Below are 26575 nucleotides of genomic sequence, written 5' to 3' on the forward strand. Positions count from 1 at the left end.
AAAATGATGCATAATTATCAAAAAGGCGCTCAGTACTCAAACTTCTTTTGTGTGTGGGTTTTTTGTTTTGCTCTCTTCCGCACCAGGTAATAAATCTGTATCAGATGACTCCGGAAATGTGGGAGGAGAGGATCACAGCCTGGTACGCGGAGCACCGAGGCCGAGCCAGGTGAGGCTGCTCCTTGCTGATGGACGTTTCCCCGTGGGCCTCTTTTTTCTTTTTTAAAGAACTGCAAAACTGGGACGTGTTTGTTGAACAAAATGCAGTACCGGAGTACACAAAAGAAAAAGGGAGCGCTGGCAGCCACTCCGGGCTCCGGTACTGTGTGTGTCCCTTTGCTAGCGCGTGGAGGCGTGGGTACTTCCCGCCTGTCGGGATGTACAGACCTGCCAGAAGGTACAGACCTGCCACGTTCACTGCTCATGTAGGTCCATTTTAAGATTCCTATTGTGTGCGTGCCCCGTAGCTTTTGCGTCCATCCCTTGACTGATGGCGTCTGGAGTAGCTGTAGGTTTCTCAGTTTCACAGAATGTTCTGCAGTGTACAATCTTACGTCATGATGTACTTGTATGAGTCGTTCTGAGGAGAGATCCTTCAGAAGAAAAAGAGTTGCTGAGTCGAAGGAGGTGAGCGTTTTGTGTCTTGAAAGGTGCCTCCCAGATCGTCCTGCAAAAAGGCTGTACCCCTTTTCATGCCCGTGGGCAGAGCATGAAAGGGCCCCACCTCCCTCCCCCATCCAATCCCCAACAATTACCAATCTAACTTTTGTGATCTCAAAGGTGAAATTTTGTATCTCAAGTATCATTAGCTTTTCCCCAATCACTTTGGGAATTAATCATCTTCTCATTAGCCTTTAACGTATGTTTTTTTCCTGTTTTTCAAACCAGCTTCCTATGACATTTTTTTTAACTCTTAAAAAAAAGTACACCAGAAAGTGGGCAGGTCATAAATGTAACACCTGATGGACTCTTACCAAGTGAAAACACCAGGTGACCCCCCTCATTCCTCCCCAGAGCTGACCACTCTCCTACACACAACTCACGGGTTGGTGTGGTCAATCTTAAAGGTGATTTGAGTGTGATCAGTTTCTGTTATCTGGGCCTCACTTCTTTCACTCAGGGTCATATTGTGCGATGTGGGCTTGTGGCCTGTGGCGGTGGCTCCCCCTTTCTTTCTCTTTGCTATGTACTATTCCAACGTGTTAATAGCCCACGCACCATTTATCCACCCCGCTGCCGACAGGCATGTAGATTGCCGGGTTTTTTCCTGGTTTTTGTTGTGACGAATAACATCAATCTTCCAAACAATGGTACGTCAACAATACATGTGTGATTTCAAGTTGCTTCAGCTTGCCACCACGGTGTCCCCTCGGGGTTGAATTTTTAAAATTCATTTGAGGCCATTTTGAGATTGGAGAAGAGAAGAAGGCAAGGTCATAGACTTAAGATGTTTCAACACTCTACCTGTCTGAGAGTTCTTTGCAAGTCATCACTACTTCAAGAGCTGCCTTTAAGTCTGACTCATAACTTAGAAGTGGGCGTCCTGGCTGGGGTTCTACAGGCTGGATTGCTCTCACCCCAACTTCCAGCAACACCCAAAGGAATCAGATCAGGAAGGGAGCTCTCAGGTTGCTTGCAGACAGAGATGCTTTGTTACCAAAACCTTCTAGGTGAAGAAATCACGCAGTTGGATAAAGCAACAGCTGAAATGAAATTGTGAACATCCAGATCCATTTGAGGGAGCAGATATACCACGTGCTCATCTCGAATTACTTGAGACGGGTGTCACTGTTTACCAAGGGCAAAGCGTGAAATTGAAGCCAAGAGACACGCTAATGAATCTGTTCTCTTGTTTTCACGGGGATGGGAAGTTCTGCCTGACCTCAGTGTGGTTAATAGACTCAGGGTTGGGCAGAGCCGGGCTGGGAGCTGCCAGGCTCACGTCTTCACGCAGGTTCGAGGCTCAGCTTGGCACCCGCTACCCTCCAGTGACAGAGTCTTTCCTTCTCTTCGCAGGGACGAAGCGGAGATGGAGTATTTAAAGATAGCTCAGGACCTGGAGATGTATGGTGTGAACTACTTCACAATCCGGGTGTGTGGAAGCCCCTGCGAGTTCCTGGGGCGTAGATGGAGGCGGAATCAGGGGCAGACTGCTAAAATGGGTCCTTCCTGGTCCCAAGGTGGCAGATACTTGGCCGGTTCAGTGGCCAACAAGGGAAGAGGCAGGGGAGAGGGTCTGAGAGCCTCAGTTTCTATTCTGGGCCTTCAATTAGATGCTAGGTAATGAAGTGTCGGTGGAGCCTCGGGGGGGCCGTCTGAATGCTCTGGTGGAACATTTGATTATTTCTGGCTCTGTGAGATCTGGGCCCATGGGGATCACCTGTAAATACTTTCTCCCCTCAGGACACGAGGAGAGTAAAGCTGCTTTTACAGATTACTGATTTGTTTGGGTGGGAACTCTCCCTGGCAGGCTAATTGGTTTTCTACTCAGACCATTAATATTCCGCTGTCCTCTGGGAACCCATGGCTTGTACACTGGAGAAGCATTTGTTTTCAGCCCCCAGTCCATCCCTGAGAGCATCTTTTTTAATTTTTTTTTTAGCACCCTGAGCATCTTTCTCCCAAGGTTCTGTTGCTGGATGCAGTGCCTTCCAGAGGATTCATACAATTTGCTGACCTATTTCATAGCCGGTTCCAAACTGTAGATAAGCAGACAGTTAAAAAAAAAAAAACAACCATCCGCACTGGGCCACCTTAGTCATTACAGTTAAGGCTTGCTTTCCTGTTTGGAGTGTCCATAAATTTTGTATTTATTGTTGTTTAATAACTAAGTCATGTCCTACTCTTTGAGACCCCATGGACTGAAGCCTGCCAGGCTCCTCTGTGCATGGAATTTCCCAGGCAAGAATACTGGAGTGGGTTGCCATTTCCTTCTCCAAAATTCTGTATTACATTTAGGTAAATTGAAACACATTTAAAATACCCTCGGGATAGCTTTCTACTTTGTTTTCTAAATACATATCTTTAATGGGTTATTTGCATAAAATAAGGCACACTGACAAGTCCTGTCATTTTGTACAGTGTACAAATGCCTAAAAGGTTTTCCATGATAACGCTGAAGGTTGATTTGTAAAATGTTATCGATTTATATTTGCCAAACATTTGGTTTCTTTAAGGGCAGACTCATTTGACGCATTTCTGTGGTTTTGTCCATACAACGTCTCTTGCCCCACCACCTACATTGTAGAAAACTAGATCTTTATAGTTCTTAAAAAGAAAAAAACAACAAGAAAAACCAGTTTTTTGGGGGGCACTAATTCTACAGCAGCAGTCAGACTACATTATACTATTCTGTGCGTGTATGTCTCATATTGCATGACAGATGAGGGTAAGGAATATTTTAGCGTCTTAGGGTTAATGTTCCTGAAATTTTGCCATCATCTAAGGAAGCTGTGTGCTTGAAACAATTTAAAAGGGGCTTCTTCAGTCCTCGCCTCTCTCTGTTTATTCTCTAGAAGTCTTGGAGTCATCGTGATAGGAGACGAGAGGGTGGGATCCATTTTTTTTTTTCCTCTAAAAATTTAAGTTAGAAACATAATGAAATATCTTGTTTTCCAAAATGTAGATTTTCAAAGCACAAAGCCTCACTTGTGTTAATGCAGTGGTTTTAAGAGCCCTGCAGAAGAGCTCACGACTCTCCCTCACGCTTTGGTGATCGCACCTGACTCCAGGGTGTTAGATGGAGTAAAAAGATTTTCTCCTGCACCTGCTGTTAGCTTGGTGCTTCTCCTCACAGTCGGGGCACGTCCTTCGCTTGCCGACCTGTTTTCCTGCCCTGGAGTCTTGGTTCCTTTTCCTTGATGTCAGCAAGGGAGTCAGACGCAGGGAGCTGGCTACCACCGCTATTCGAGGGCCAGACTGCACAGGGCAGGGGCCCACACCCGAGGAGGTGTGCACTGGTCTGCAACGTGAGGGCCCAGGGCATCGCCCTCCAGTATGCTGGGTGCTGGCTGGACTACCATTAGAGGCATAGCCTGCATGCAACCTGTCAGTTAAGTTTTCAAACAGCTTTATTGGAGTATAATATACTTTCAAGTCATTTTGATATTTTTTTTCTCCCCAATATCTTACAATAAAAAATTTCCAACATACAGGGAAGTCGGAAGACTTTTGAGTGAGGACCTCTGTACACCCGCTGCCTGGATTCCACAGTTAACAGTTTACTACAGAACACGTGCTTTATCACATTGAAACTGCATTTTAAAGTAAAATAAAGCCACCTGATCACAGCTCTTAGAATTTTCTTTCTGGTAGTACAACCACCTCTTCTTTTAACATGAGGGGTGTTTAACCCTACAGGTCTTTATTCTACATCTGTGATAAGCCGGCTATGTAATTAGCAGTAACAACATTTCCATTACTGCTGTCTTAGCCGCTGACACTTCCCGGGTGGCTCAGTGATATAGAATCGCCCGCCAGTGCAGGATTTGATCCCTGGGTTGAAAGATCCCCTGGAGAAGGAAATGGCAACCCACCTGAGTATTCGTGCCTGGAAAATACCATGGACAAAGGAGCCTGGCGGGCTCCTATCCATGGGGTTGCAAAGAGCTGGACGCAACTTAGGACTGAGCACGCACACTCACACGTTGTCTCTTGCTGGCAGAGGTGCAGGGTGCCTGGGGCGGTGATGGGTGCCCCCAGTGCCCCCTCCATGGGACACCCCAGTCATCAGAACCGTCTCATGTTGCCTCCCCCTGCCCCAGTGCAGGAGGCTGGAGGCCCCCCCAGGATCGAGGACAGTGGTGATTTCTGTCAGGAGCTGTTGAAACGTGTCACACGTAATAGTCTATGTCAGTTCTTTTGGAAGCTGAGCAAGACCTTGAGCCTCAGCTGGAGCTGACGGTGGCTGTTCTCTGTTGAATCTACAGAATAAAAAGGGCACAGAGCTGCTGCTCGGAGTGGATGCTTTGGGGCTTCACATTTATGACCCTGAGAACAGGCTGACCCCCAAGATCTCCTTCCCGTGGAACGAAATCCGGAACATCTCCTATAGCGACAAGGAGGTAGGTCGAGTCTGTACAGCAGACACCCCGGCAGCCCAGCTGAACCTTCTCTGTCTCTCCTCCTTCCGGAGCAGCCCAGGCCAGCCTGCTCCTTGTCAGCAGCAAGATCCTTTAATTCCCAGGCTTTGGGTTTTTGCTTGTTGATTTTTATAGCATTTACAGAACAGTATTGGCATCCTGTTTTCAAATAGTATCACTAAACCCTCCCTACTGACTAACAAGAGACCAGGAAGATCAATTTGTCAGGACTAAGCCCCAGAGAACTGTAAACAAACCAGAAAGTAACCCTTTCTTATTCCTTGGCTTTCTATTTCTGGTGAGAATTCTCTTTGTCTCTTAAATGTGGTGTTTATTAAACTCTCTCTGCGTCCAGAGCTTGATTCAATGTGATGCAGGCATTTATATATACATAAATCTTCATAGGGCTTCCCTTGTGGCTCAGCTGGTAAAGAATCCACCTGCAATGCGGGAGGCCTGGGTTCGACCCCTGGGTTGGGAAGAATGCCTGGAAAAGGGAAAGGCTACCCACTCCAGTATTCTGGCCTGGAGAATTCCATGGATTATATAGTCCATGGCCTCGCAAAGAGTCAGACACGACTAAGAGACACTTGTACTCACTCACTCAAATCTCCATGATACATACATGAGTTGTATGTATTATATATACTATACAAATAACATATACATACCAGCAATGATATAAACAAGGATATCAGACTAACTTGCTTATAAGAATTCAAGAATAAGGAACTTCAGATAACTTGGATGAACACCCTAACGCAGAATTCAAGTAGTACTGTATAGGATGGTCCTATATAGTGATAAGGAGTCCATGGGGTTGCGAAAGTGAGTGGCTGAGCTGACTGACACAGAATGGACTTCTCCCAAATGCTGTAATGCCGTGTCCATTCCCTCACTCATGCGCTCATGGTTAAGTTTTACAAATCGCTTTATTTAATAGCTGATTTATTTTTGGCAGTGCTGGGTCTTCGTTGCAGTGTGTGGGCTTTCTCTAGCAGCGGAGGGAGGGCTTCTCATTGCAGTGGCTTCTCTTGTTGGGGCCACAGGCTTTAGGGCGCTCAGGCCTCAGTAGTTGCGACTCCCAGGCTCTAGAGCTCGGGCTCAGTAGCGCTCGGGCTTAACTGCTCCAAGACATGAGGAATTTTAGTTCCTGGACCAGGGATCAAACTCATGTCCCTTGCCTTGGCAGGCGGATTCTAACCACTGGAAGTCCCCCTCCCTGGTTAATTTTCAAGGGATTTTCGAGCATCTGCTTGGTGTCAGGCTTCGTGAGGGAAACAGAGATGGAGCGAGTGCAGTCTCAGCCCTCAAGGAAGTTCTAGTCAAGCAGTGACTCAGCTGCCGTGACACATAACTGCAGCGCGAAAGGCCAGTGACAAAGAGGGCGACGATCCGGCGCTTCTCTGCCAGCCAGCAGCTTCGCCCCGGCTCTGATTCAGCCCTCACAGGAACACCGCCGCGGGAGGAGGGGTGTGTTCTGGCAGCTCTGCGCCCCCTCAGGAAGCGGGGACCCAGAGGGAGCAGGAGAGCTGTGTCAGGCAGGGGGGCACACCAGCAGAAGCCACGCCCCCGGCGGTTCCCGGGGAGACACAGAGGACGAGCCCCGAGACTCAGGACACGGGGCCCAGGAATGCAGGCCCGGGCAGTGCCCCGCGGCGGGCTGGTACCCGCACACCCAGGCCCGAGCGCGGAGGGAGTGAGTAAGAGATGGCTCACGTGGTCGCCTGCAGGCCCCCACCTCCAAGCCGGTTTCCTGTTTTTGCCCTTCCCTCATGTAGCAGCTCTGAGGATAGGAACACCAGGCCCCCAGTTGCCAATACGTGGCTGAGCTCCCCTCGGCCACGCTTGACGAGACAGATTGAGCCTCTTAACTCAAAACATTCTGGCTTTCAGATTTTTTGCACGTAGCCCAAGAGATGAGCATTTAAGGTATTTTTTTTTAAGGCCCTGAAATGGAAAGTTCCATGTGACTCAAAGCAGCAGTAGGGTAAGCCGGTAGTTTTTCACCTCTAATTTCATAAAAGTCTGTTTACGGCACGTCCGCACACTTGGCGTGCTAAAAGGTCCCGAGATGCTCGTCCTTCACAGAAGCCAGGCAGCAAAGGCTCCCCTCATACAGCCCGACACGAAACTCTAATGTTCCCTCTCCCGGGGCCGGGCACCATCGCCTGCCAGCATGTCAGGAACTCACGCAGCCCGGGTGGGACGTGATGGGAAGGAGCCTGGGGCATTCTCCCCCGTGCTGTGACAACACAAGTCCGGTTTATTCCAGATGACCCGTGGACGCCGCACGCGTGCCCCAGAGTGGCACAGAGCCTGTGGAGTCCCCGTTCCTTCAGGTCTCCCACTGGCAGCCCTGGGGTTTGGCAGCCAGGCCAAAAATAAGCTCTCGAAATTCATAAATAGCAGCCTGCACAAGAGCAGCACTGCTTCTCAGCTCACCTGACCAAAAGCCACACAGAGGACCGTTCTTCTGTCCTCCGTGTGCTCCCCCTTTGTTGGACAGCATAGCGTGGGAAGGAAGTATCTAAGAATAGAGCTTCCCCAGTGCCTTTGCTTAGCAAGTCTTTCGTGGGAGTGGGCTTTTCACGTCCAAGGTGCAGCTTTGGAATCTGGGCTCTGTCCGATCTCATCAGGAAGAGGTGAGAGCACCAGCTCTTTTCTTTTTATGTGGCGCAGTCCCCAGTCTGGCCCTCGGGTCTCCTCCTGATTTCTCCCCCATCCCCATCCTCATTCATCTTCCTCTCCCCTTTGATTGTGAAGGTTATGTCTTCCTTCTCTCCTCCAGTGCGTTCTTCATCACTCGTGACTGCGTTCCTTCTCTTAGCAGCATTATCAAGCCATCCCCGTGTTGGGAAATCTGGGGTAACTCCCTGACTGCTGTCACACCAAATCTAAGCCTTGCTGATTGTCCATCCCCAGCCCACCTCACCACCCCCAGCTCCTGCCTTCCTCCCAGTTTCAGTCAGTTCAGTTCAGTTGCTCAGTCGTGTTCAACTCTTTGCGACACCATGAATCGCAGCACGCCAGGCCTCCCTGTCTATCACCAACTCCCAGAGTTCACTCAAACTCAAGTCCATCGAGTTGGTGATGCCATCCAGCCACCTCATCCTCTGTCGTCCCCTTCTCCTCCTGCCCCCAATCCCTCCCAGTATCAGGATCTTTTCCAATGAGTCAACTCTTTGCATGAGGTGGCCAAAGTACTGGAGCTTCAGCTTTAGCATCATTCCTTCCAAAAGACACCCAGGATTGATCTCCTTTAGGATGAACTGGTTAGATCTCCTTGCAGTCCAAGGGACCCTGAAGAGTCTTTTCCAACACCACAGTTCAAAAGCATCAATTCTTTGGCGCTCAGCTTTCTTCACAGTCCAACTCTCACATCCATACATGACTACTGGAAAAACCATAGCCTTGACTAGACAGATCTTTGTTGGCAAAGTAATGTCTCTGCTTTTGAATATGCTGTCTAGGTTGGTCATAACTTCCCTTCCAAGGAGTGAGCGTCTTTTAATTTCATGACTGCAGTCACCATCTGCAGTGATTTTAGAGCCCCAAAATATAAAGTCTGCCACTGTTTCCCCATCTATTTGCCATGAAGTGATGGGACCAGATGCCATGATCTTCGTTTTCTGAATGTTGAGCATTAAGCCAACTTTTTCACTCTCCTCTTTGACTGTCATCAAGAGGCTTTTTAGTTCCTCTTCACTTTCTGCCATAAGGGTGGTGTCATCTGCATATCTGAGGTTATTGATATTTCTCCCGGCAGTCTTGACTCCAGCTGTGCTTCCTCCAGCCCAGCGTGTCTCATGATGTACTCTGCATATGGGTTTTCTCTTATATATGTATACCTATAACTTCATTTATCTGTTTGGCTGTGCTGGGTCTCATCGCAGCACAGGCTTTCCTCCAGTTTCTGGAGCAGGTGCTGCTCTCTGGTTGAGGTGCGCAGGCTTCTCATTGTGGCGGCGTTTCTTTCTTGTTGGGGAGCGCGGGCTTTAGGGCACGCCGGCTTCAGTAGCTGCGCCGTGTGGGCTCAGGACTTAGGGCTCCCAGGCTCTAGAACACAGATTCAATGGTCGTGACGCGCGGGTTTAGTCGCTTCAGGGCGTGTGCGATCTTCCCGGATCAGGGATCGAACCTGTGTCTCCTGCATTGGCAGGCGGGTTCTCTACCACTGAGCCACCAGGGAAGCCCCTCCCATGGTTTTCTCTTGGTCATCGAAGAGCTAATGCTGTGTCTCTCTCTCTCACACGCACACACCACATACACACACATGCACACACATTCCCACACGGTGCTCATTTCCCCATCTCTGCTTTATTTCTATTACTCGCCCTGTCCAGAATGCCCCTCCCTCCTACGTTTTAGCTTCTCTGTCATGTTCTTTGTCTAAGAGCAGCATGTCCCTCCTATTCTGAGGATTTGAGATCTGTGCCATCCAGCGAGGCAGTGATGATTGATGTTACCTGTCGAGCCATTGATGGTGGTTGGTTTAGTTCTGGCCTGGTTGAGAGCCTCCTGAAGGCTGCCTTAGACTCCCGGGTGGCCCGTCCAGCATTGGCCTCAAGGTCGGGCCCACCTAGGGTTTAGCTTCAAGTTTCCAAGCCCAAGGTGGTGCTAAGAACCCAGCTTCCAGGATCCTGAACGTCCTGGGACAAGGATCTTTGCCAGGGGGTCGCCACCTTTGTGGAATTGCCCGGTTGATGGTAGCGCTCTAGGCTGTCGGAAACTGAAGCTGTTTTCTGCGTTGTCCTTTCAGTTTACCATTAAGCCTTTGGATAAGAAAATCGACGTCTTCAAATTTAACTCCTCAAAGCTTCGTGTCAATAAGCTGGTAAGTTAAGATCCTGGTTTTTATTATGGACTGTAGTTTTTCTGCGAAACTGAAAGCCTTTTTTGAACCAGTATCAGAGCGACGTGTTGTGAGGTGTAAAATGATAACCCGCTTGGTATGTGCTTTCCTGATCAGCCTTGAAAGACTTCTCTCCAGCTTCACTGGAAGGTCACACTTACGGGTTTCCCCGGTGGCTCAGCTGGTAAAGAATCTGCCTGTAATGCAGGAGACTTGGATTCTATCCATGGGTCGGAAAGATCCCGTGGAGAAGGAAGTGGCGAATACCCACCTAAGTATTCTTGCCTGGAAAATCCCATGGACAGAAGAGCTGATGGGCTACAGTCCATGGGGTCCCAAGAGTTGGACATGACTTAGCCACTAAACCACCACCAGCAAAAAGTCAAATCTACATTTTGTGATGAGGAACTTTTTTAAAGTTATTTTTATTAAAGTACTTCATACATATGAAAGGATAAGTATAATGTATCTATGAGAAATAAAGAATGACAGGAATAAACAACTACTTAGCCACCACCCAGCTTTAAGAAGTGCCATGCTCCCAGACTTCCCTGGTGACCCAGTGGTTGACTGAGGCTCTGTGCTTTCACTGCAGGAGACATGGGTTCAGTCTCTGGTTGGCGAAGTTCCACCCACCATGCAGTCTGGCAGAACAAAAAAGAAAAACAGCACACTCCCATCACTGTGGGAACCCCCTCCCACACTGGCACCCCACCAGCCCTCTGCTCCCCAAGGGTGACCAATGTTCTCAGCTGTGTGCTAAGTACCACCCCCCCGATATTCAAGAACTTTTATTTCACGTATGGCAAAACAAGGATACTAGCAAATTTTGTATGTTCTTGAAATGTATATATGTGCTGTCAACTGTATTCCTCTGTTACTTGCCTTTTTTTACCTTTTTTTTTTTTTGAGATTTATCCATGTTGATGCTTAAAAATATGGTCCTGAGTAACTAACCGCATACTTCACTGCTATATAGTACTCCATCGTATATTGTGTGATACATGTTTTTTCCCTCCACGCTCCTGTTAGTAGGCAGTCAAGTGCTTTCTGCGTCTGTGTGTGCCCACTGGTGTGCACGGGCAGTCGCTGCCCGGGAGTTCAGAGCACGTCTCCGTGTAGCCCTGCACACAGCCTGTGTCCACGGGTATTCACACGTCCCCTGCTTTCCTGGCCGCAGATTCTCCAGCTGTGTATTGGGAATCACGACCTGTTTATGAGGAGAAGGAAGGCCGATTCTTTGGAAGTCCAGCAGATGAAAGCCCAGGCCAGGGAGGAGAAGGCTAGAAAGCAGGTGAGCGGGTGTTGGAGCTGCTGCTGTCGGCCCATGGGGGCCTCGGCCCAGAGGTCAGGGGTGGCTGAGCTCTGATCATGAAAGTGCCTGCTCTCATGTTGCCCCTGTTGGATCTTTCTGGCCGATGAAATGATGGTGGGACATCAGCTCTGGAAATGAGGAGTAAACTGTAACAGGGTATCTCAAAGACACGTCCCTGGTTACTTCTCCAGTGGAGTGCGTGAAGCGTGGTCAGCGCAAGTTCGGGCAGAGATAGCCAAGCCCACACGCATCCATCCGTCTATCTTTCTATCCATCCATCTACCCATCCATCCATCTCTGGTCCATGCAGCTAAGCTTTCGTTCTTTCTGCCTGCCCGTCTCCTGTGCCCAGACTTTTTCTTTTCTAATTAGCTGGTGATGGAATACAGGGTGCACCCAGCAGCCCGCTGATAGAATGCTAATTAGACCCCGGCCGCACTTCCCCGCTGCAGGTCAGGCCGGGCAGCACAGCGGCCACAGTGGGAGGTGCCGGGAGCCTCCATTAGCATCCGTTATCATCAGCCTGGACCATCCGCACCATTGTTTTCCACTCATAGACCTTTCTGACTCACCGAAACCCACACGGCTTATGTGAGCCTCGCTGCTGCAAATGTCAGTCGTGGTTGTGGATGAACCACCAGACAGAGGAACAGCAGCTGCAATCAGCTGCCCTCGGACTTGCAGGCTCGGAGGGTGATGATTAGTCTGTGTGTAGCTCTCAACTTCGGATCCTCCAAAGAGGCTGGCTCCCAGCCCTGGGATTTAGGACAAAACGCCCAGTTGGATCCATTGTGCTCCCGGCTCTCCATCTCTTTGCTCTCTTGAGACGTCAGGCCATAGACATACTCGCTGGGATGCTTTGAGTGTGTGTGTGCGAGGTGGGGTGGGGGAGGGCAGTGGCATGGGTTTTGTTGGACAAGAAATGCTTGTGGGCCAGCGCAGGGTCATAGAGGCAACTTCAAAAAGATCCCTCTCTACCCTCCTTATGGGCAGAGCAGAGCTCAGAAGCTAGAGATCTGAACAGGGCAAGGAAGCGTGTAAGCCTCCAGGCTGTGCAGAGAGTAACATGAACACACCCCTGACCCACACTGCTGGGAGGACGGCAGACGTCTGTTCCTGACATCTGGCGGCCGCAGGTCAGGGGCTCCATGGCCCAGCAGGACAGACGTTGACCTTGGTGCCACACATGGGACTTAGTCTGAGACCCCAGTGAATGACTTAACCTGCCAGGCCTCCATTTTCTCATCTGTCAAGTGGAGCTGAGGATCTGTCTTCTGCGTCTCAGATCAAAGGACACACTGTACCTGCGGGTCTTTGTGGCTGAAACCACTTTGCAAACGGGGACATTCCTTATGATTGAGGTGGAGGTCTCAGGGAAGGTGCAGTGCTGGGAGCAGAAGGGATTGTAGGCATTTTTCAAGCAGATGATAATGGGGATCTAGTCATCCACATAATGGAAATTCTCACATGGTAGAAATCGAGAACAAATTGGCCAAGCTTTTCATTGACCTGGAAGGGGAAAATTGGAGAAGAATTTATAGGATTTTATTGCTTGTCTTTGCATTATTCCTTCGATGCCCAACGCCTTTTTTTTTTTTTTTTTTTTTGCTTAGTATTTAGAAAAAGCAGCAGTCTTAGAAATCTTGAGTTGGGGAAAAGGTTAAAGCAAGAAATAAGTCATTAGATGTGCTTTAATTATTTAAGGAAGAAAATAGTGCAGTGGTCACTTCTGGCTCCTGCTTTCTGAACTCACCTAGGGCCCTAAGATCACAGAGAATAGCACTTGTCCTCTTCTTGTTCCCCTTATTAAGCTCGGCATGTGGCCCAATTAATTCAGTGATCCAGAAGGCCAGGGAGGCAGCAGTGGTGGCTTAGTGCTGGTGCCACGAGGAGCGGGCCCCGTCCCCTCCTGGCTCCTTCCTGTCGCAGGCCTGGCTCGGGAGTTGCCTCCGCATGAGGCTGTGGGGTCTGTACCTCGGCTGCCGCTGCCTCCCCTGTAAAGTACAGCATGCGAGCTGTTGATGCATCACACGGACGACGTCACCGCCGAGGGTCAGAGGCAAGAGTGGAGCCGTTTGCTGATGAGACTAGGGGTGTGGGAGGGGTCTGTGGGTGCAGGGGAGAACGCAGTCTGTCTCTGCAGCTGCCCCTTGGGAGGAGCCTGTATCGCATCCTTTGAGCCGCAGAGCAGGGCCACCAGGGCCTCCCTGCACAAGGGCTGCGTTGGCCAAGTAGCTGCTTCCACACCCACCATGCACGAACGCGCCCGTCCATCCCAGGGGAGGCTGGCTCGGCATTCCGCTGCTTGTTCATTTACCGCTCGGTGATTTTTCAAGGAGCACGGCTTGCCACTCGACAAGCTGGTTCAGAAGGATGGAGGTTGGTGGGCGAGGGGAGTCACGCTGGGTCCCTAAAGTGCAGGGAGGAAAAGGGTCCTCAGAGGGAGATTCTGGCACTGGGCGTCTGCAGGTCGTGGGCCCCTGTGACCAGTGGCCGCGCCTCCCCCACAGATGGAACGGCAGCGCCTCGCTCGGGAGAAGCAGATGCGAGAGGAGGCTGAGCGCACGCGGGACGAGCTGGAGAGGCGGCTGCTGCAGATGAAGGAAGAGGCGACGATGGCCAACGAAGCCCTGGTGACGCCCACGGGCCGGGTCCCGGGAGGCCCCCCTCGGGGTCGGGGTCCAAAGACCACGGCGTGCCACTCACTGTAACGTCTTGGCTTAAAAAGCCCTGGTGACGCCGACGGGCCGGGTCCTGGGAGGCCTCCCTCGGGGTCGGGGTCCAAAGACCATGGAGTGCCACGCGCTGTGACGTCTCAGCTTAAAAAGCCCTGGTGACGCCCACGGGGCCGGGTCCCAGGAGGCCTCCCTCGGGCTTGGGGTCAGGCCCCAAAGACCATGGAGTAGCCACTTGCTTTGACGTTTCTGCTTAAAACAAACATTGCTTTCTTTCCACCTATGTTTGCAGGAGCAGGCTTAGGCTGAGTTCAGCCTCCCAGGACAGGCAAACTTCACTCACCATGGGTCACCTTTCCCCGGGGTATCTCAGCCTCGGCCCCCCGCTCATCTGGCCAGGTGGTCCCCTGGTGGGGGCCATCCTGTCCACTGAGGGCTGGTTGGCCGTGTCCCTGGCCTCTATCCACTGGATTCCCCATTTGTGACAAACAAATTCATTTCTAGACACTGTGATGTGTCCCATGAGGGCACAGTCGCCCCGCTTTCGAACCCCTTATTTAAAGAGAGAGAAGGACAGAGTTAAGCTGGTTTTCTCCCTCATAAAGTGTAGCCTCAGCTCAAATGGGCCCCCGCGGATGGACCCCCTGAAGGGCCTTCTCAGCAGTTGAAGGGTGTGGCTTGGGGACCAGCAGGGCCCCAGGATGTCCAAGACACTGGTTCTTGCTGACCTGGGTGTCTGAGACCTGAGCAGGGTGGGAGGACAGGAACGGGACCCCCCATTTTTCCGCTGAACTGTGCTCCTCTCTGCAGATGCGGTCCGAGGAGACAGCTGACCTGTTGGCTGAAAAGGCCCAGATCACAGAGGAGGAGGCAAAGCTCCTGGCCCAGAAGGCGGCAGAGGCCGAGCAGGAGATGCAGCGCATCAAGGCCACGGCTATCCGGACAGAGGAGGAGAAGCGCCTGATGGAGCAGAAGGTGCTGGAGGCCGAGGTGCTGGCGCTGAAGATGGCCGAGGAGTCAGAGAGGAGGTGAGCGGGTGCCCCCACAGCCAGTCCATCTCCTGGGCCGGCCAGAGGCCCCTTCCCGCACGGCCAGAGGGGCTGGAGCCAGGCGGGTGTAGGGATGCTGTTCTCTGGTTCTGTGGACCGCAGTCCAGACGTGCCTTTGCACCGAGCCTCTGGCCCTTGGACGGTTGTGTTTGCAGGAAAACTGCCAAGCTTATTCACAGGCTGCTTTTAGCTGAGGAGACATGAGACTTTTCTTACACTTACACAATATACTGCTTCTCCTCTTTTTTTTTGAGAGGTGCTTGGGGAGACAGCAGTATTCACCATGCTCTATAGGCGGGAGTGGGGCTGGACAGGCCACCCTGGCTCACAGCCAGGTCCAAGGATAGAACTGTGGTCTGTGCTTTGCAAAGACGATTCAAGGCTCTGGGTGTCCTTGTCCCACAGCCATCAGATGAACACTGGCTCGTTCCTAGTCTGAACTTCCTAGAAGGGTTCCACTTTCGCGTACCTCCAGCTCCTCCTGTGTCTTCTGTGGAGCTGACGGCCCCTCCTCTCCTTGCAGGGCCAAGGAGGCCGATCAGCTGAAGCAGGACCTGCAGGAAGCCCGGGAGGCAGAGCGAAGGGCCAAGCAGAAGCTACTGGAAATCACCACCAAGCCCGCGTACCCGGTGAGCCTGGGCTGCCAGCCACCCTGCCTCCAGCCTCATAGGTTCCCCGGCCTCCCAGCCCTCAGGTTCCCTGGCGAGGCCCTCGGGGTGACTGTTAAGCAAATGCACGGCAAAGTGAGCAGTGGAAAACATTCTAGGGCCTCGAAAGCGTGGTGTGTAGGGAAGCAACATGGTTTAAGCAGAGGGACAGAGCAGGAGGTACAAAAGAGTGGCTCCAAAGAGTAGTAAACAGTACCACTTGCAGCCTTGTGGGGCAGGCGGTGGGAGAGGTCTGTTGGGGCTGCATTTCAGGTGACGCTCTGATCTGGGAGGAGAACGTCGTCCAGTCTCGCTGCCTCACCTCCATCCGCTTTAGGGGTGGGCGCGCTGGGCCCAGGGCCTCTGTGCCCTCTGGAGGGTCAGCGGGTGACACGGCGGTGCCCTCCGTTCTTGGGGAACCAACCCTTCTGATGATCAGGTTTCTCCTTCACAGCCCATGAACCCACTGCCAGCGCCACTGCCTCCCGACATGGCAAGCTTCAACCTCGTCGGCGACAGCCTGTCTTTCGACTTCAAGGACACCGACATGAAGCGGCTTTCCATGGAGATAGAGAAAGAGAAGTACGGAGTCCCTGGCTCCCTGGGGCCCCACGTGGGCAGCCTGTCCCTGACCCCAGGAAGGTTTGCTCTGTCCTTGCCCACCGGACCCTCGCAGCACTCTTGCCTGTCTCTCCCGGCTGCTCCCCCTTTGTGGGCTTCCCTCGTGGCTCAGACAGTAAAGAATCCACCTGCAGCACAGGAGACCTGGGTTCGATCCCTGGGTCGGGAAGACCCCCCTGGAGAAGGGCATGGGTACCCACTCCAGTATTCTGGCCTGGAGAATCCCGTGGACAGAGGAGCCCGACGGGCTACAGTCCACAGGGTCGCAAAGACTTGGACATGACTGAGCGACTAATACGTTCACAGTTGCCCACTGGAAGAGGAGCTTCCTGATTGGAAATGAAGGGCGATAGACCAGCATTCAGTCTTCCAGGATAAAAATGACACCTGATGGGTGACCCGGAGTTTACAGTGGCTTCCGAGCTCACCCACAGTCTAGGACTGGTTGTTGGGGGTCTCCCAGCCAGTCAGACCCTGTTCAAGTGGTGGTCGTGCTCTGACCTGGCAGTGGAACTTGTTTCCTAGCTGTGTTCTCTGGCGGCCAAGCTCAGCCCGCCCTGAGTGGACCTCCTTGTTTACTTTATGGTCGGGGGCCATGGCCCTGAGATGGAAGGGAACCTCCCCCCTACAAAGGACATCTAACCGGGGTCCCCTGCTCTGAGCCGTAGGTAAATCAGCCAGCCGTGCCACCCCGGCCAGGGGACTGTCACGGCAGCTACCTGGCGTGGGGCGCCTGGTGACACAGTTCTTTAGCATTCATTTCATTTCATCGCCACCAACTGACTTTAGAGGCAGGCCTAGTGTTCCTGTTATCAACAGGAGCCCAGACTTAGCGCGCCTAGCAGCCCCAGGCCGGGCAGTGTGTCCTGAGGACAGAGGGCCCCAGTGTCTGACTGTGGCACCCGCGGCGTGAGTTCCCCTCCCCCTTCTCCGCATCCTAGGCATGTTCAGCGTTACCTGGTCGCGATGGGGGTGAGCTGTGTCCTGTCCGTGCCCTGCTCTTTTACAGTTTATGTTTCCTTACTCAGTCCCCATGAGCATCTGGGCAGAGTGCATAACCAGCCTTGGGAATCCCTGCAGAATGTCCCCTTGGGTCTGGGAGGGCCCAGTCTGCCTGGCCACGCCCAGGTGGTCAGACACCCCGAGAGTGGCCTCCCTCACAGCGTGTCTGCCTGCAGATGGTGGCGGGCGTCTTTCTCTTTCCGGTGTTGGCTGTGTGAGCATCTGTTGTCGTTAGGAGATGATGGCCCAGAGCAAGTAGGGATGGGGCCACGGCCTGTCCGAGAGGTCCACCAGAATGGAGTCACTTCTCCAAGAAGAGCGTGGCTTCCCTGGTGGCTCAGACAGTAAAGCGTCTGCCTGCAATGCAGGAGACCCAGGTTGGATCCCTGGGTCTGGGAGATCCCCTGGAGAAGGAAAAGGCAACCCACTCCAGTGTTCTTGCCTGGAAAACCCCATGGACAGAGGAACCTGGTAGGTTATACTGTCCGTGGGGTCACAAAGAGTCAGACGTGACTGGGCGACTTCCCTTTTGAGACGAGGACATTGTTCTTGGTTCTGGGAGGCTGGCTTCTCATGTTGTTTCTTGGACAGAACTTAGAAGCTCTCTGTTAGCCGTTACCACCAGTAGGACAGCTTACTGAGGCTATCCTCCGCCCCCTTCTGCTTAATCCTGACCTCGGCTCTGTGATCATCATCCCTGCTTCATGGGCGAGAAACAGATGCAGAGCAGTTAAGGGACCAGCCTGTGGAGGGCCGAGCAGGGACCTGAACCCCCTCGCTCAGGCTCCGGGTCCCCGGGCGAGCCGCTCGTGGGTCTGTGGCCTCTGAGCCGCAGCGGGTCTCGCCCTCTGCCAGCCCCGTGACACGCTTGTCCTCTCCCCGGCAGGGTGGAGTACATGGAGAAGAGCAAGCACCTGCAGGAGCAGCTCAACGAGCTCAAGACCGAGATCGAGGCCTTGAGACTCAAGGAGCGGGAGACGGCCTTGGACATGCTGCACAGCGAGAGCTCCGACCGGGGTGGCGGCGGCAGCAAGCACAGCACCATCAAAAAGGTACTGGGCCGCCCGACTTCTACGCTCAGGATGGCCACTCACCAAGGGTGGGCTCAGCATCTGGCTCCCTCGGCAGCCGAGGCATCACACCGGTGTCGTGTTTTTTTTTGACACGTACTTAGTTGAGGGAATTTTTTTTTTTAATCACGCCGGGAAGGGAAGTTACTCTGCTGATGACTGTGAACCCATTGGCCTGATGGAAGGGGAGCTTGTGTTAAGAGCTCTGATGAGATGAATCATGGTTACAGGACAGGTTTCGATCCATCATTTAGCAGTAAAGCAATTCTGTCTTTCAAGCCGAGGGGAGTTCTGCCCAGGGAGCTACCTCACTTAATGAGAAAGCAAAATGAAAGGGAGGCTGTTGAGACTGGCCTCTCCCTCTCAGCTTTTTGTGTGTCTAAGCGGCGTAGGACTGTAAAATTCCGTTCTTGATTCAGAACCAAGTTCTGAATGTTAAGCTTTCGTCCAGACTTGAAAAGAAATGTCTGGAAGAACCTTAATGTTTTAAAAGATGAGACTCCCATTTATGTTGCTAACAAGTTTCGTGTCTTTTTCTCCATGGATGTTTCGGGCTTTCAGCCCTTGGGAGGAAGCTGAGTCCCACACTGTCAGCCCAAGAGTATACTTGTCTTCTGCTGGGCAGAGCAGAAAGGTCCTCTCCCTCCAGGTGACATCAGCTCCTGACACTTTCCCCTAGAGCCAGGAACACCTGTCACACGGGGGTCAGTACGACAAGGCTCTTCAGTGAGCTTAGGTGGTGATAGATGTGTTTAATTTTGTACCCTTTACCCGAGCCTTTAAAATTAGTCTCTCAGTTGGAGGACTATTTTCAGTGGTTAAGCTGTATCTGAAAACCGTGAGATGTGTGTACCTGCCATCACACAGGGGGGCAATCGGGAGTCCCGAATCCTTCCTCCTGACTCCAGTTAGCATTGGCACCAAGTAGAGAATTCCTTTTAACAGCACGACCGGGAAGAAGAGACCTCCCCACCATCCAAGCTCCTCTTTCCCCCAGCTTCTGTAACTTAACGGCTTTCCCTCCTGGACCCACGTCTGAAACTCTGAGCAGAGAGGGATGCTAGAGCGAGGCCTCAGCCTGTGGGCAGAGAGGAGGAAGGACCAGCTGGCCAGGGAGCCGGCGGGGCCTCCAAGGAGCTGCCTCGGACCCCTCCCTACTCCACTCTCTCTCCCCTGCCGCCCCGGGCACAGGCTATATGTAGCTGCCCCACGGCCCCTGGGGTGCTGAAAGCTGTAGAGATCCCCGTTTCCAAGCCGTAAAAAACAAGTGCGTGAAGTCACCAGTCGCAGTCTCAGACCCGGGCTGAAAGCATTTTGCAAATGGCACGTGACATTGTTGATATCACAGGGTGTGTTTTCTGTTTTTCTTCGTTTTTATCTTGCTGGTTTAGCCTCAAGCCCAAGGCAGAAGACCTATCTGCATTTGAGCCCTCACAGTAGGTTATGCCCAGGTACTCTGTATGTGGTGATGGGACCGCCCTCTGTGGTACTAACCCCTGCATGAGCTTGCCTGTCTGTGTCCCCGGGGCCGCGCCCAGCCCTCCCCGGCGGGGCAGGCGGCACCTGGGGCCTGGCCGCAGCATGCTTGAGTCTGAAAGCAGGTGCCCCCTCTGTGGGGCCAGGCCGACCTCCAGGCCCCTGGGGGCCGCCTCGTTCGGAAGAGCATGTCCCGGGGCTGCCGGCCCAGCCGTCCTTCCTTCACGTGTGTCGTTGTTGGGCTGGGGAAGGTCATGGCTTCTTGTCCGGTCAGGTGTGTCTCAAGTCCTTCGTCCTGGTGGCGTCCCCCTCCGATAAATAACCCTGGCATGGGAACGGGGTCTGTTTGGGTGTCTTTTTAACTGGAGATCGTGACCTTTCATGTGGTGACAGCCTCTGAAGACCCGTCCGCGGTCACACCTGGCAGCTCCTGGTCGGGGGACCGGGGTGGGGCGGGGAGAGCTGCCCGTGCCGCTTTGCCTTCCTCTAGAGCCGCCTCCCAACCCCCAGTTTCTGTCCACATCTATTCTCTTTTCAAGTAAAACAAACCGCTAGCACAGGGGGCTGAGCCGCGGTCAGGCTCAGCGGACTGTCTGTCCACCAGCGAGCGCGCTGACGGCCACCTCGGCAGGAACTCCCGTCGGGACGGCGCAGTCCTGGCCGACGGGCAGTCAGCGCTCGCCAAGTGAATTAATTGAATGATTGCTGCTTTCCTCCTGCGACAGTTCATTATTCTCCCCACAGGTCTAGGCAGTGGAGAGAATTCATTGCATACAATAGTAAAATGGCACTCTCCCCCTGCTCCTCAGCCGAACCCCGGCAGCACCCGCGCCAGGGAGCCCGCCGACACCCGCGGTCACATGTGGACATGTTCTTTGCTATCCTCACCATGGTTTCTGCTCCCAGAATAAAACAAGCCCATTGGAAGCTTTGTATCAAAAAGTGCTATCTGGCATAGGAGAGATCCTATTTGTGGTTGCCATCCAAGCGGGAGAGGTTAGCTATTAAAGTCCCAGATGGATCTCATTATAAGATGGATTCGATCTGTCAGTGGTTCCAGGAACCCCTGGCGTGAACCACAATTTGTGTGTGACACTTTTATTTAGCGGGCTCCTGTTTCTCGAGCTTTCACGCCACGTGCTGGCATTGAACACCCCGTCTCCAAGCGGTGCATGCTCTGTGCTGGGCAGGAGTGAGAACCATGAAATGAGTGGGCCAGGTGGCACAGCACCCAGGGTGGGCCCACGGTAGCTTCCTGGGCCCCGTGGCGAGCACAGGGGCCCACGGAAAGCCCATTTTTTGTTTCAGTCTGGGCTGTCAGATATTCTCTGTGACTGTACTCTTCTACCTTGGGATGGTTTTGTCTCTTTCTATAATGATTCAGAACGTTTCAAACCATCCCAAGGTAGAAGTCTTCAGGGGCCTGGTTCTGACCGTCAGTCCTCACTGAGCTCTGATTACAGACAAATGAGGTTTGATTTGCAGTCAAACGTGTACTGCTCCTAGGACATGCACAGACGCCTTTTTTTTTTTTTTTAATGTCTTGATATGAACTTGTTTTCAAAGTAGGCTGGCTGCAAGCTCCGGTTAACCCAGAATTCAGATTAATCAAGGGTTAATAAAATGGAGTTGGCTCTCAACACAGCTGGACTTAATCTCAGCATCACAGATCAAGCAGTGGTAGCTTTTGCTACATATGAAGTTGGAGGGGAGGCACATTCTAGACTTTGGTGGTTCCAGCAGCCAGTAACCAAGCCTGCCGGCCAGCCACCTGCTACGCCAGGGTGGCTCTGGCCTTGTGCGTGGGCTGTGGTCTGGGCCGTGGTCTGGGCCAGAGTGAGCCTGCTGGTGCTGCTGCTGAGTCGCTTCAGTCGTGTCCGACTCTGTGTGACCTCAGAGATGGTAGTCCCCCAGGCTCCCCCGTCCCTGGGATTCTCCAGGCAACAACACTGGAGTGGGTTGCCATTTCCTTCTCCAATGCATCAAAGTGAAAAGTGAGAGTGAAGTCGTTCAGTCATGTCCGACTCTTCGCAACCCCACGGACTGCAGCCCCCCGGGCTCCTCCGTCCATGGGATTTTCCAGGCACGCGTACTGGAGTGGGGTGCCATCGCCTTCCCTGAGAGTGAGCCTAGATGATGAGAAACACCGCAGGCTCTGAGATGTGGGCACCCAGCCTGTCAAGGGCACAGCTCCATCTAGAAAGTCTAGGGTGAGAAATGCAGATCGGGGGTGAACCGAAGAGTTTCCACTGTCCTGGAGCTCGTCATTAATCTTGGTTCAAACCAGCCTGCACTGATTTTATTTTGTTTCATTTTCCATGTCTTCTGATCACAGATTCCTTCGAGGAAAGACTGGTTCCCCTCCCTTTGGCCGTATTCCTCCCCCTTTGCTCTCTGCCTCCCCCTCGAGGCCTGTGTCTGACCCGTCTCAGCAGAACCCTCTGGGGCTGGTGACACTTAGGCTAAATTCCCAGGGTTTGCCCAGGGCAGGGGCTACCATGTTCCTGTGGCAATGCAGAGAGGCAGTCCAGTCTGCCTCGCCGGGGCCAGCTGCTCTGCCACTTCCTTCCTCTATAATCCTTAGCTTTTGCTAAAGTCAGCGTCCTCACCTATAAAAGGGGGATAAAACAGTTCTTGCCCCTCAGGATGTTTATGAGGACTCAGTGAGTTCCCTGTGGGCTTCCCAAGCGGTTCAGTGGTAAAGAATCCATCTGCTGACGCAGGAGACGCACGCGCACAGGAGACACGGGTTCCATCCCTGAGTCGGGAAGATCCCCTGGAGAAGGAAATGGCACCCCACTCCAGTACTCTTGCCTGGGAAATCCCATGGACCGAGGAGCCCGGCGGCTGCAGTCCACGGGGCCACAAAGAGTCGGACACGACTGAGCACAGCATGGCACGCAGTTCCGTGTAAAAACTCAGCGAGGGCTTGAACTTACGTAAAGAAACAAAGCTGCTGGGGAGCCTGGGCTGGGAGGCGCCACACTTGCGTGACAGCGCGAGACGTGCGCATCCAGTGGTGCTTCAGCTTCCACGTGTTGGGAGGCGAAAGCTTTTAAGAAGCCAGAACGAACCACGCCGATGGTGCTGTGCGATCCGCATTTTTCTGCTCCCACTGATCTTCGCTGCACTTTTGCATCTTCTCCCGATCGATAATCAGCACAACTGGTTTGACGTTTGCATCCGAGTCTGAGCGGCACTAGCAATCAAAGGCTGCCCCTGGGAACGTAGACCCATGGCATTCTCGGGGTGGCGGGGATGGGGAGAGGAGAGCAACAGAGGCACGTGTTCCTGGCCTCTGGGTCTTCTGAACGAGGGCGTGGGGTCCGGCAGTGAGGCTGGGGGAGGGGGAAACGGTGTCCGGGGCTTGAGCCTCTTGCCTTCAGAGCCACCGGGCCGATGAGGTGCGCGGTGGCCGGGTGCGATTTAGCTGCATAGCGCACTGTGGAGGTGGCACCGCAGTCGCACCCCTCACCCCACCCCTTCTCGAGGGACGGCATCATTCTGGGCTGGTCTGAGCGCCAGCAAGCTTGTCCTCGTGTCTTGTACCCTCTGAAGAAGCACAGGATCTCAAAGGCAGTCGACAGATGAGAAATCCTGGAGGTCAGAGAGCTTAGAAAGCTTATTTCCTCCATAAGTGGTGCAAACCACTGAGGCCCTGCTGTGGTTTCTGCTGGTGGGGAGGTGGCAGTGAGGAGCCTCAACACGTCTCTGAAGCCCAGCTGCTGCTCTGAGATCAGGAAGACATAAAAGACCAGTGACGTCTTCAATTTGCAGGGACTCCCTCTGGAGCTGCAGGGCTGGGAGTCAAGTGCAGCAGTTAAAATACCAGGGGCATGATCAACCCCAGGGCGAGGGTGGACTCGCACAAGAGGCATCCCTCCTGGCTAAAGCCACCGGCCAGCCTCTCTGCATTGCCTGCCAGGACCCGGGACGCTTCACAGGCTGTGCTGCTGGTGTGGTTGACATGCTCAGTGCCCCCAGACCCATCTCAGGGACCCACTTGGCTCAGCCTCTTTGCCAAAAGACCACGATCCAGCCCCTCCCTTGGGCGGGTGGGCTTTACCTACGTGAGCCCATTCCCTGTGGGAGGTGTCAAGGAGCCTACAAAGCCTGCCTTGCCCTCCAAGGATATCTTGCCCCCGTTTGGAAGTGCCCGAGGGCACCAGCCGGCCTTATTTGATGTTTGAGTCAAACATCTCATCTGGTCCCTCCGCACGGACCCTACGCGTCCATGCCGCTTCCCTCCAGCACCTGATCCATCACCATAGCCACAGGAGGGACAAATCTGCCTGTAAACTCATTCTGCGGGTGCGAGGTTCTGTTCTGATGATCCCTGCCGTGATTTCCCTTCTGATGTTGGCGATTTGAAAAGACATGGGTCTGTCTGCACCATTTTCCCCAGGTGTCCATGCCGAGCGCTCCGTGCCCGTCCGTCAGCCTCCCTGTGCCCAGCGAGGTGAAGCGGGCTGATTAGTCCATTTTCCAGGTGGAGAAGCCAAGCATCACCCGGACAGCCAGAGATGCCGGCAGACGCCAGTTTCCAGGCGCCATTCAGCCTAAAGGATGCATAAACCAAAGGCACCCTCTGGGTTTTCCCAGGCAGATTTCTCCCAGAAGCAGATAAAGTAGCTGATGCCAAACTGGATTTGTTCATGGTGGTGGACTCGGCCCCTCGTCCCACCTCCGTTTCAGGATAAGCATGTGGACAAGTTCTCTGCCCCTGTACACATCCCCAGATGGCACTCGGGTGCAAGTTGTCAGCCAGCAAGATCCCTTAATCCGGCCAGTTCCCAGCCACCATCCCCCTCTGCCGACCCTGCCCCCTCAGCTTCTCTCCGGAAGGGGAATGTTGATCACACCCCAAGCTAGAGATTATGTGGGAATTTGCTGCTGCTTCTGGACTTGCCGGTCACCTTCCTGCTCCAAGTGGTGGAGAAGCCGCTTCTCCTTTTGCATCTGTGCTGCCCCCGCCCCGCCCCCCAGCTCCTCTGTTCTCAATATGTAGTGACGGACAGAAAGTGTAACATGATTTTAGGGCTTGCATTTCGATTCCCCTGCATTTTGATGGGAAGAGCAGGGTCTTGGCCCCCTGGAGTTGTTAGGTTAGTGTCTGAAACGGGTTCAGCCTTGTGGGTCTCCTTGTCTAAAATGAATAAGACTCCCCCACTACCCACCCCCACCGCCTTTCTCTCTTGCCCACAGGGATGAGTGGATTGAGGCGAGGCCCCCAGAAACTAGTTGGAGGACCCCTGGCTCTCTGATTAGTTTTGCTCTCCCAGCTTAATTGTAAAGCGTCTTCTCGCTATCTTGTCACTGATCGCCCCAGTGGCTCTGTGTCCTGCCCACCCCCACCCCCGACGCCACCCCCTTTTCTGTAGGAGCCAGATTATCACAGTGCGGCCTTGTGAATCAGTTTTCTCTATGCGCTGATGAAAGTGTAATTCAGCCTTAATCAGGCAGCCTCGCCGCCGCAGGCTCCGAGCCGGAATACATCTAGTTCTTCTCCCTTCTCTTCGGGAAGCAGTGCCCGCCATGCCCCCTCCACCCCAAAAGGACTTTTAGAGGAGAGCTGGGGAGGAGGGCGCTGGCAGCCACCAGGCTGGGGGGCTGTGTTCCTCCAGCAGGGGGCACTCCTGGGAATGAATGAGGCTGGAGGAGCCTGAGAGCTGGAAGCCTTCCCTGCAGGGCGGGACGGCCCCCTCTGAGCCTGGTGCTTGTCTCAAGGCCTGCTAGGTCTAGGGCTGCTGTCTCTAGACCTCCGGGGGCTCTCTCTCAGGAGCAGGCAGTGGCAGAGGGCTGCCTGAAGTCCTTGCCCATTGAGCTGGAGGTCCCTGAGCCTGTCTTTTCTACCCGTGCCTGAGTCCGGGAGAGGTGGCTGGCTACCAGGTCCTTCCCAGGGCCAGGGGAGCCAACCTCCCGTCTTTTTAAGGGCACAGATGCGGCTCCCAGATCTGAACTCGTTTATCACCTGGTTGGAGGTGTCTGTTCGCTCACACTGCACACAGCTTGGGTGGTGTGCAGAGGTCTCGGCCCTGCCAGGTGACCCCACCCAGGTGACACCCCCACCCTGTCCTGCCCTTGCCCAGCCCGGTGGCAGTCACAGACAACGGGCAGTGCCATGGGGAGGTGGGCAGGAGCAGGAAGGCGACTCTGCCGGGCTTGTGTGTGTTAAGGCTGGGCAGGAAGAAGGGGCCAGGCCACAGGTGGACCAGATGCCCGCCCCCCGCAACACACACACACACACCCCCTGAAAGTGAAAAACACGCTGTCCAGCTCTGCAGCCGGCAGAGAAGAGGAAGTTTGTCTGCTCGGAATGGAGCTTGGGTTAGTGACAGGCTTGAACAGCCGGCTCAGTCGAGAGAGAGAACTTAACTCCTGCGTTATTCACACGGCTGATCCGAAGCAGGTGTCAGGAGACAGCGGGAAGAGAGGCGCGGTCAGCCCTGAGCCCGGTGAGGAGCCGTCATGGCCTGCTGTCATCCTCGGGGCGCCGGCGAGCGGACCCGCTGAGGCCGCACGTCCTCAGAAGGCTTCAGAGAAGGTGGAGTGGACCCCGCGGTTCTGGACGGGGCAGCCTGTGTGCGCAAGGCCGCCTGTGTCCATCCACGTCCCCAGGGCTTTCTGCTCCTCTGTCTACTGAAGTGGGGGGGGTCCTCCTCTAGCCCCAGTCCTGGAGGCGCTGCCCACCCCCACCCCGAGCAGTCCCTCTGGGGGTGATGACGCATGTTGCTGGATCACCAAGGGACTGCAGGGTTGGGGGTGGGCTCACTGGATGAGCTTC

The 26575-nt window shown here is 53.6% G+C and overlaps 1 protein-coding gene across 7 annotated transcripts in view; it reads left to right on the top strand.

Annotated features, from left to right (window-relative positions):
* NF2 (NF2, moesin-ezrin-radixin like (MERLIN) tumor suppressor) overlaps positions 1 to 26575 on the top strand; it is a 71016-nt gene that overhangs the window by 38361 nt on the left and 6080 nt on the right. Inside the window, exons 6-17 of one of the 7 annotated variants that reach the window (XM_027956737.3) lie at positions 87 to 169; positions 2017 to 2092; positions 4929 to 5063; positions 9844 to 9918; positions 11117 to 11230; positions 13762 to 13884; positions 14737 to 14954; positions 15499 to 15604; positions 16077 to 16204; positions 18132 to 18297; positions 19707 to 19751; positions 20536 to 24837. In XM_027956737.3, coding sequence (XP_027812538.1) covers positions 87 to 169; positions 2017 to 2092; positions 4929 to 5063; positions 9844 to 9918; positions 11117 to 11230; positions 13762 to 13884; positions 14737 to 14954; positions 15499 to 15604; positions 16077 to 16204; positions 18132 to 18297; positions 19707 to 19742 — 1260 coding nt within the window. In that variant the 3' untranslated portion in view covers positions 19743 to 19751; positions 20536 to 24837. The other 6 variants (XM_027956736.2, XM_027956735.3, XM_027956734.3 and 3 more) reach the window with 6 other exon arrangements.

This window comes from Ovis aries, chromosome 17 (assembly GCF_016772045.2).
Source record: "Ovis aries strain OAR_USU_Benz2616 breed Rambouillet chromosome 17, ARS-UI_Ramb_v3.0, whole genome shotgun sequence".
Classification (NCBI taxonomy): domain Eukaryota; kingdom Metazoa; phylum Chordata; class Mammalia; order Artiodactyla; family Bovidae; genus Ovis; species Ovis aries.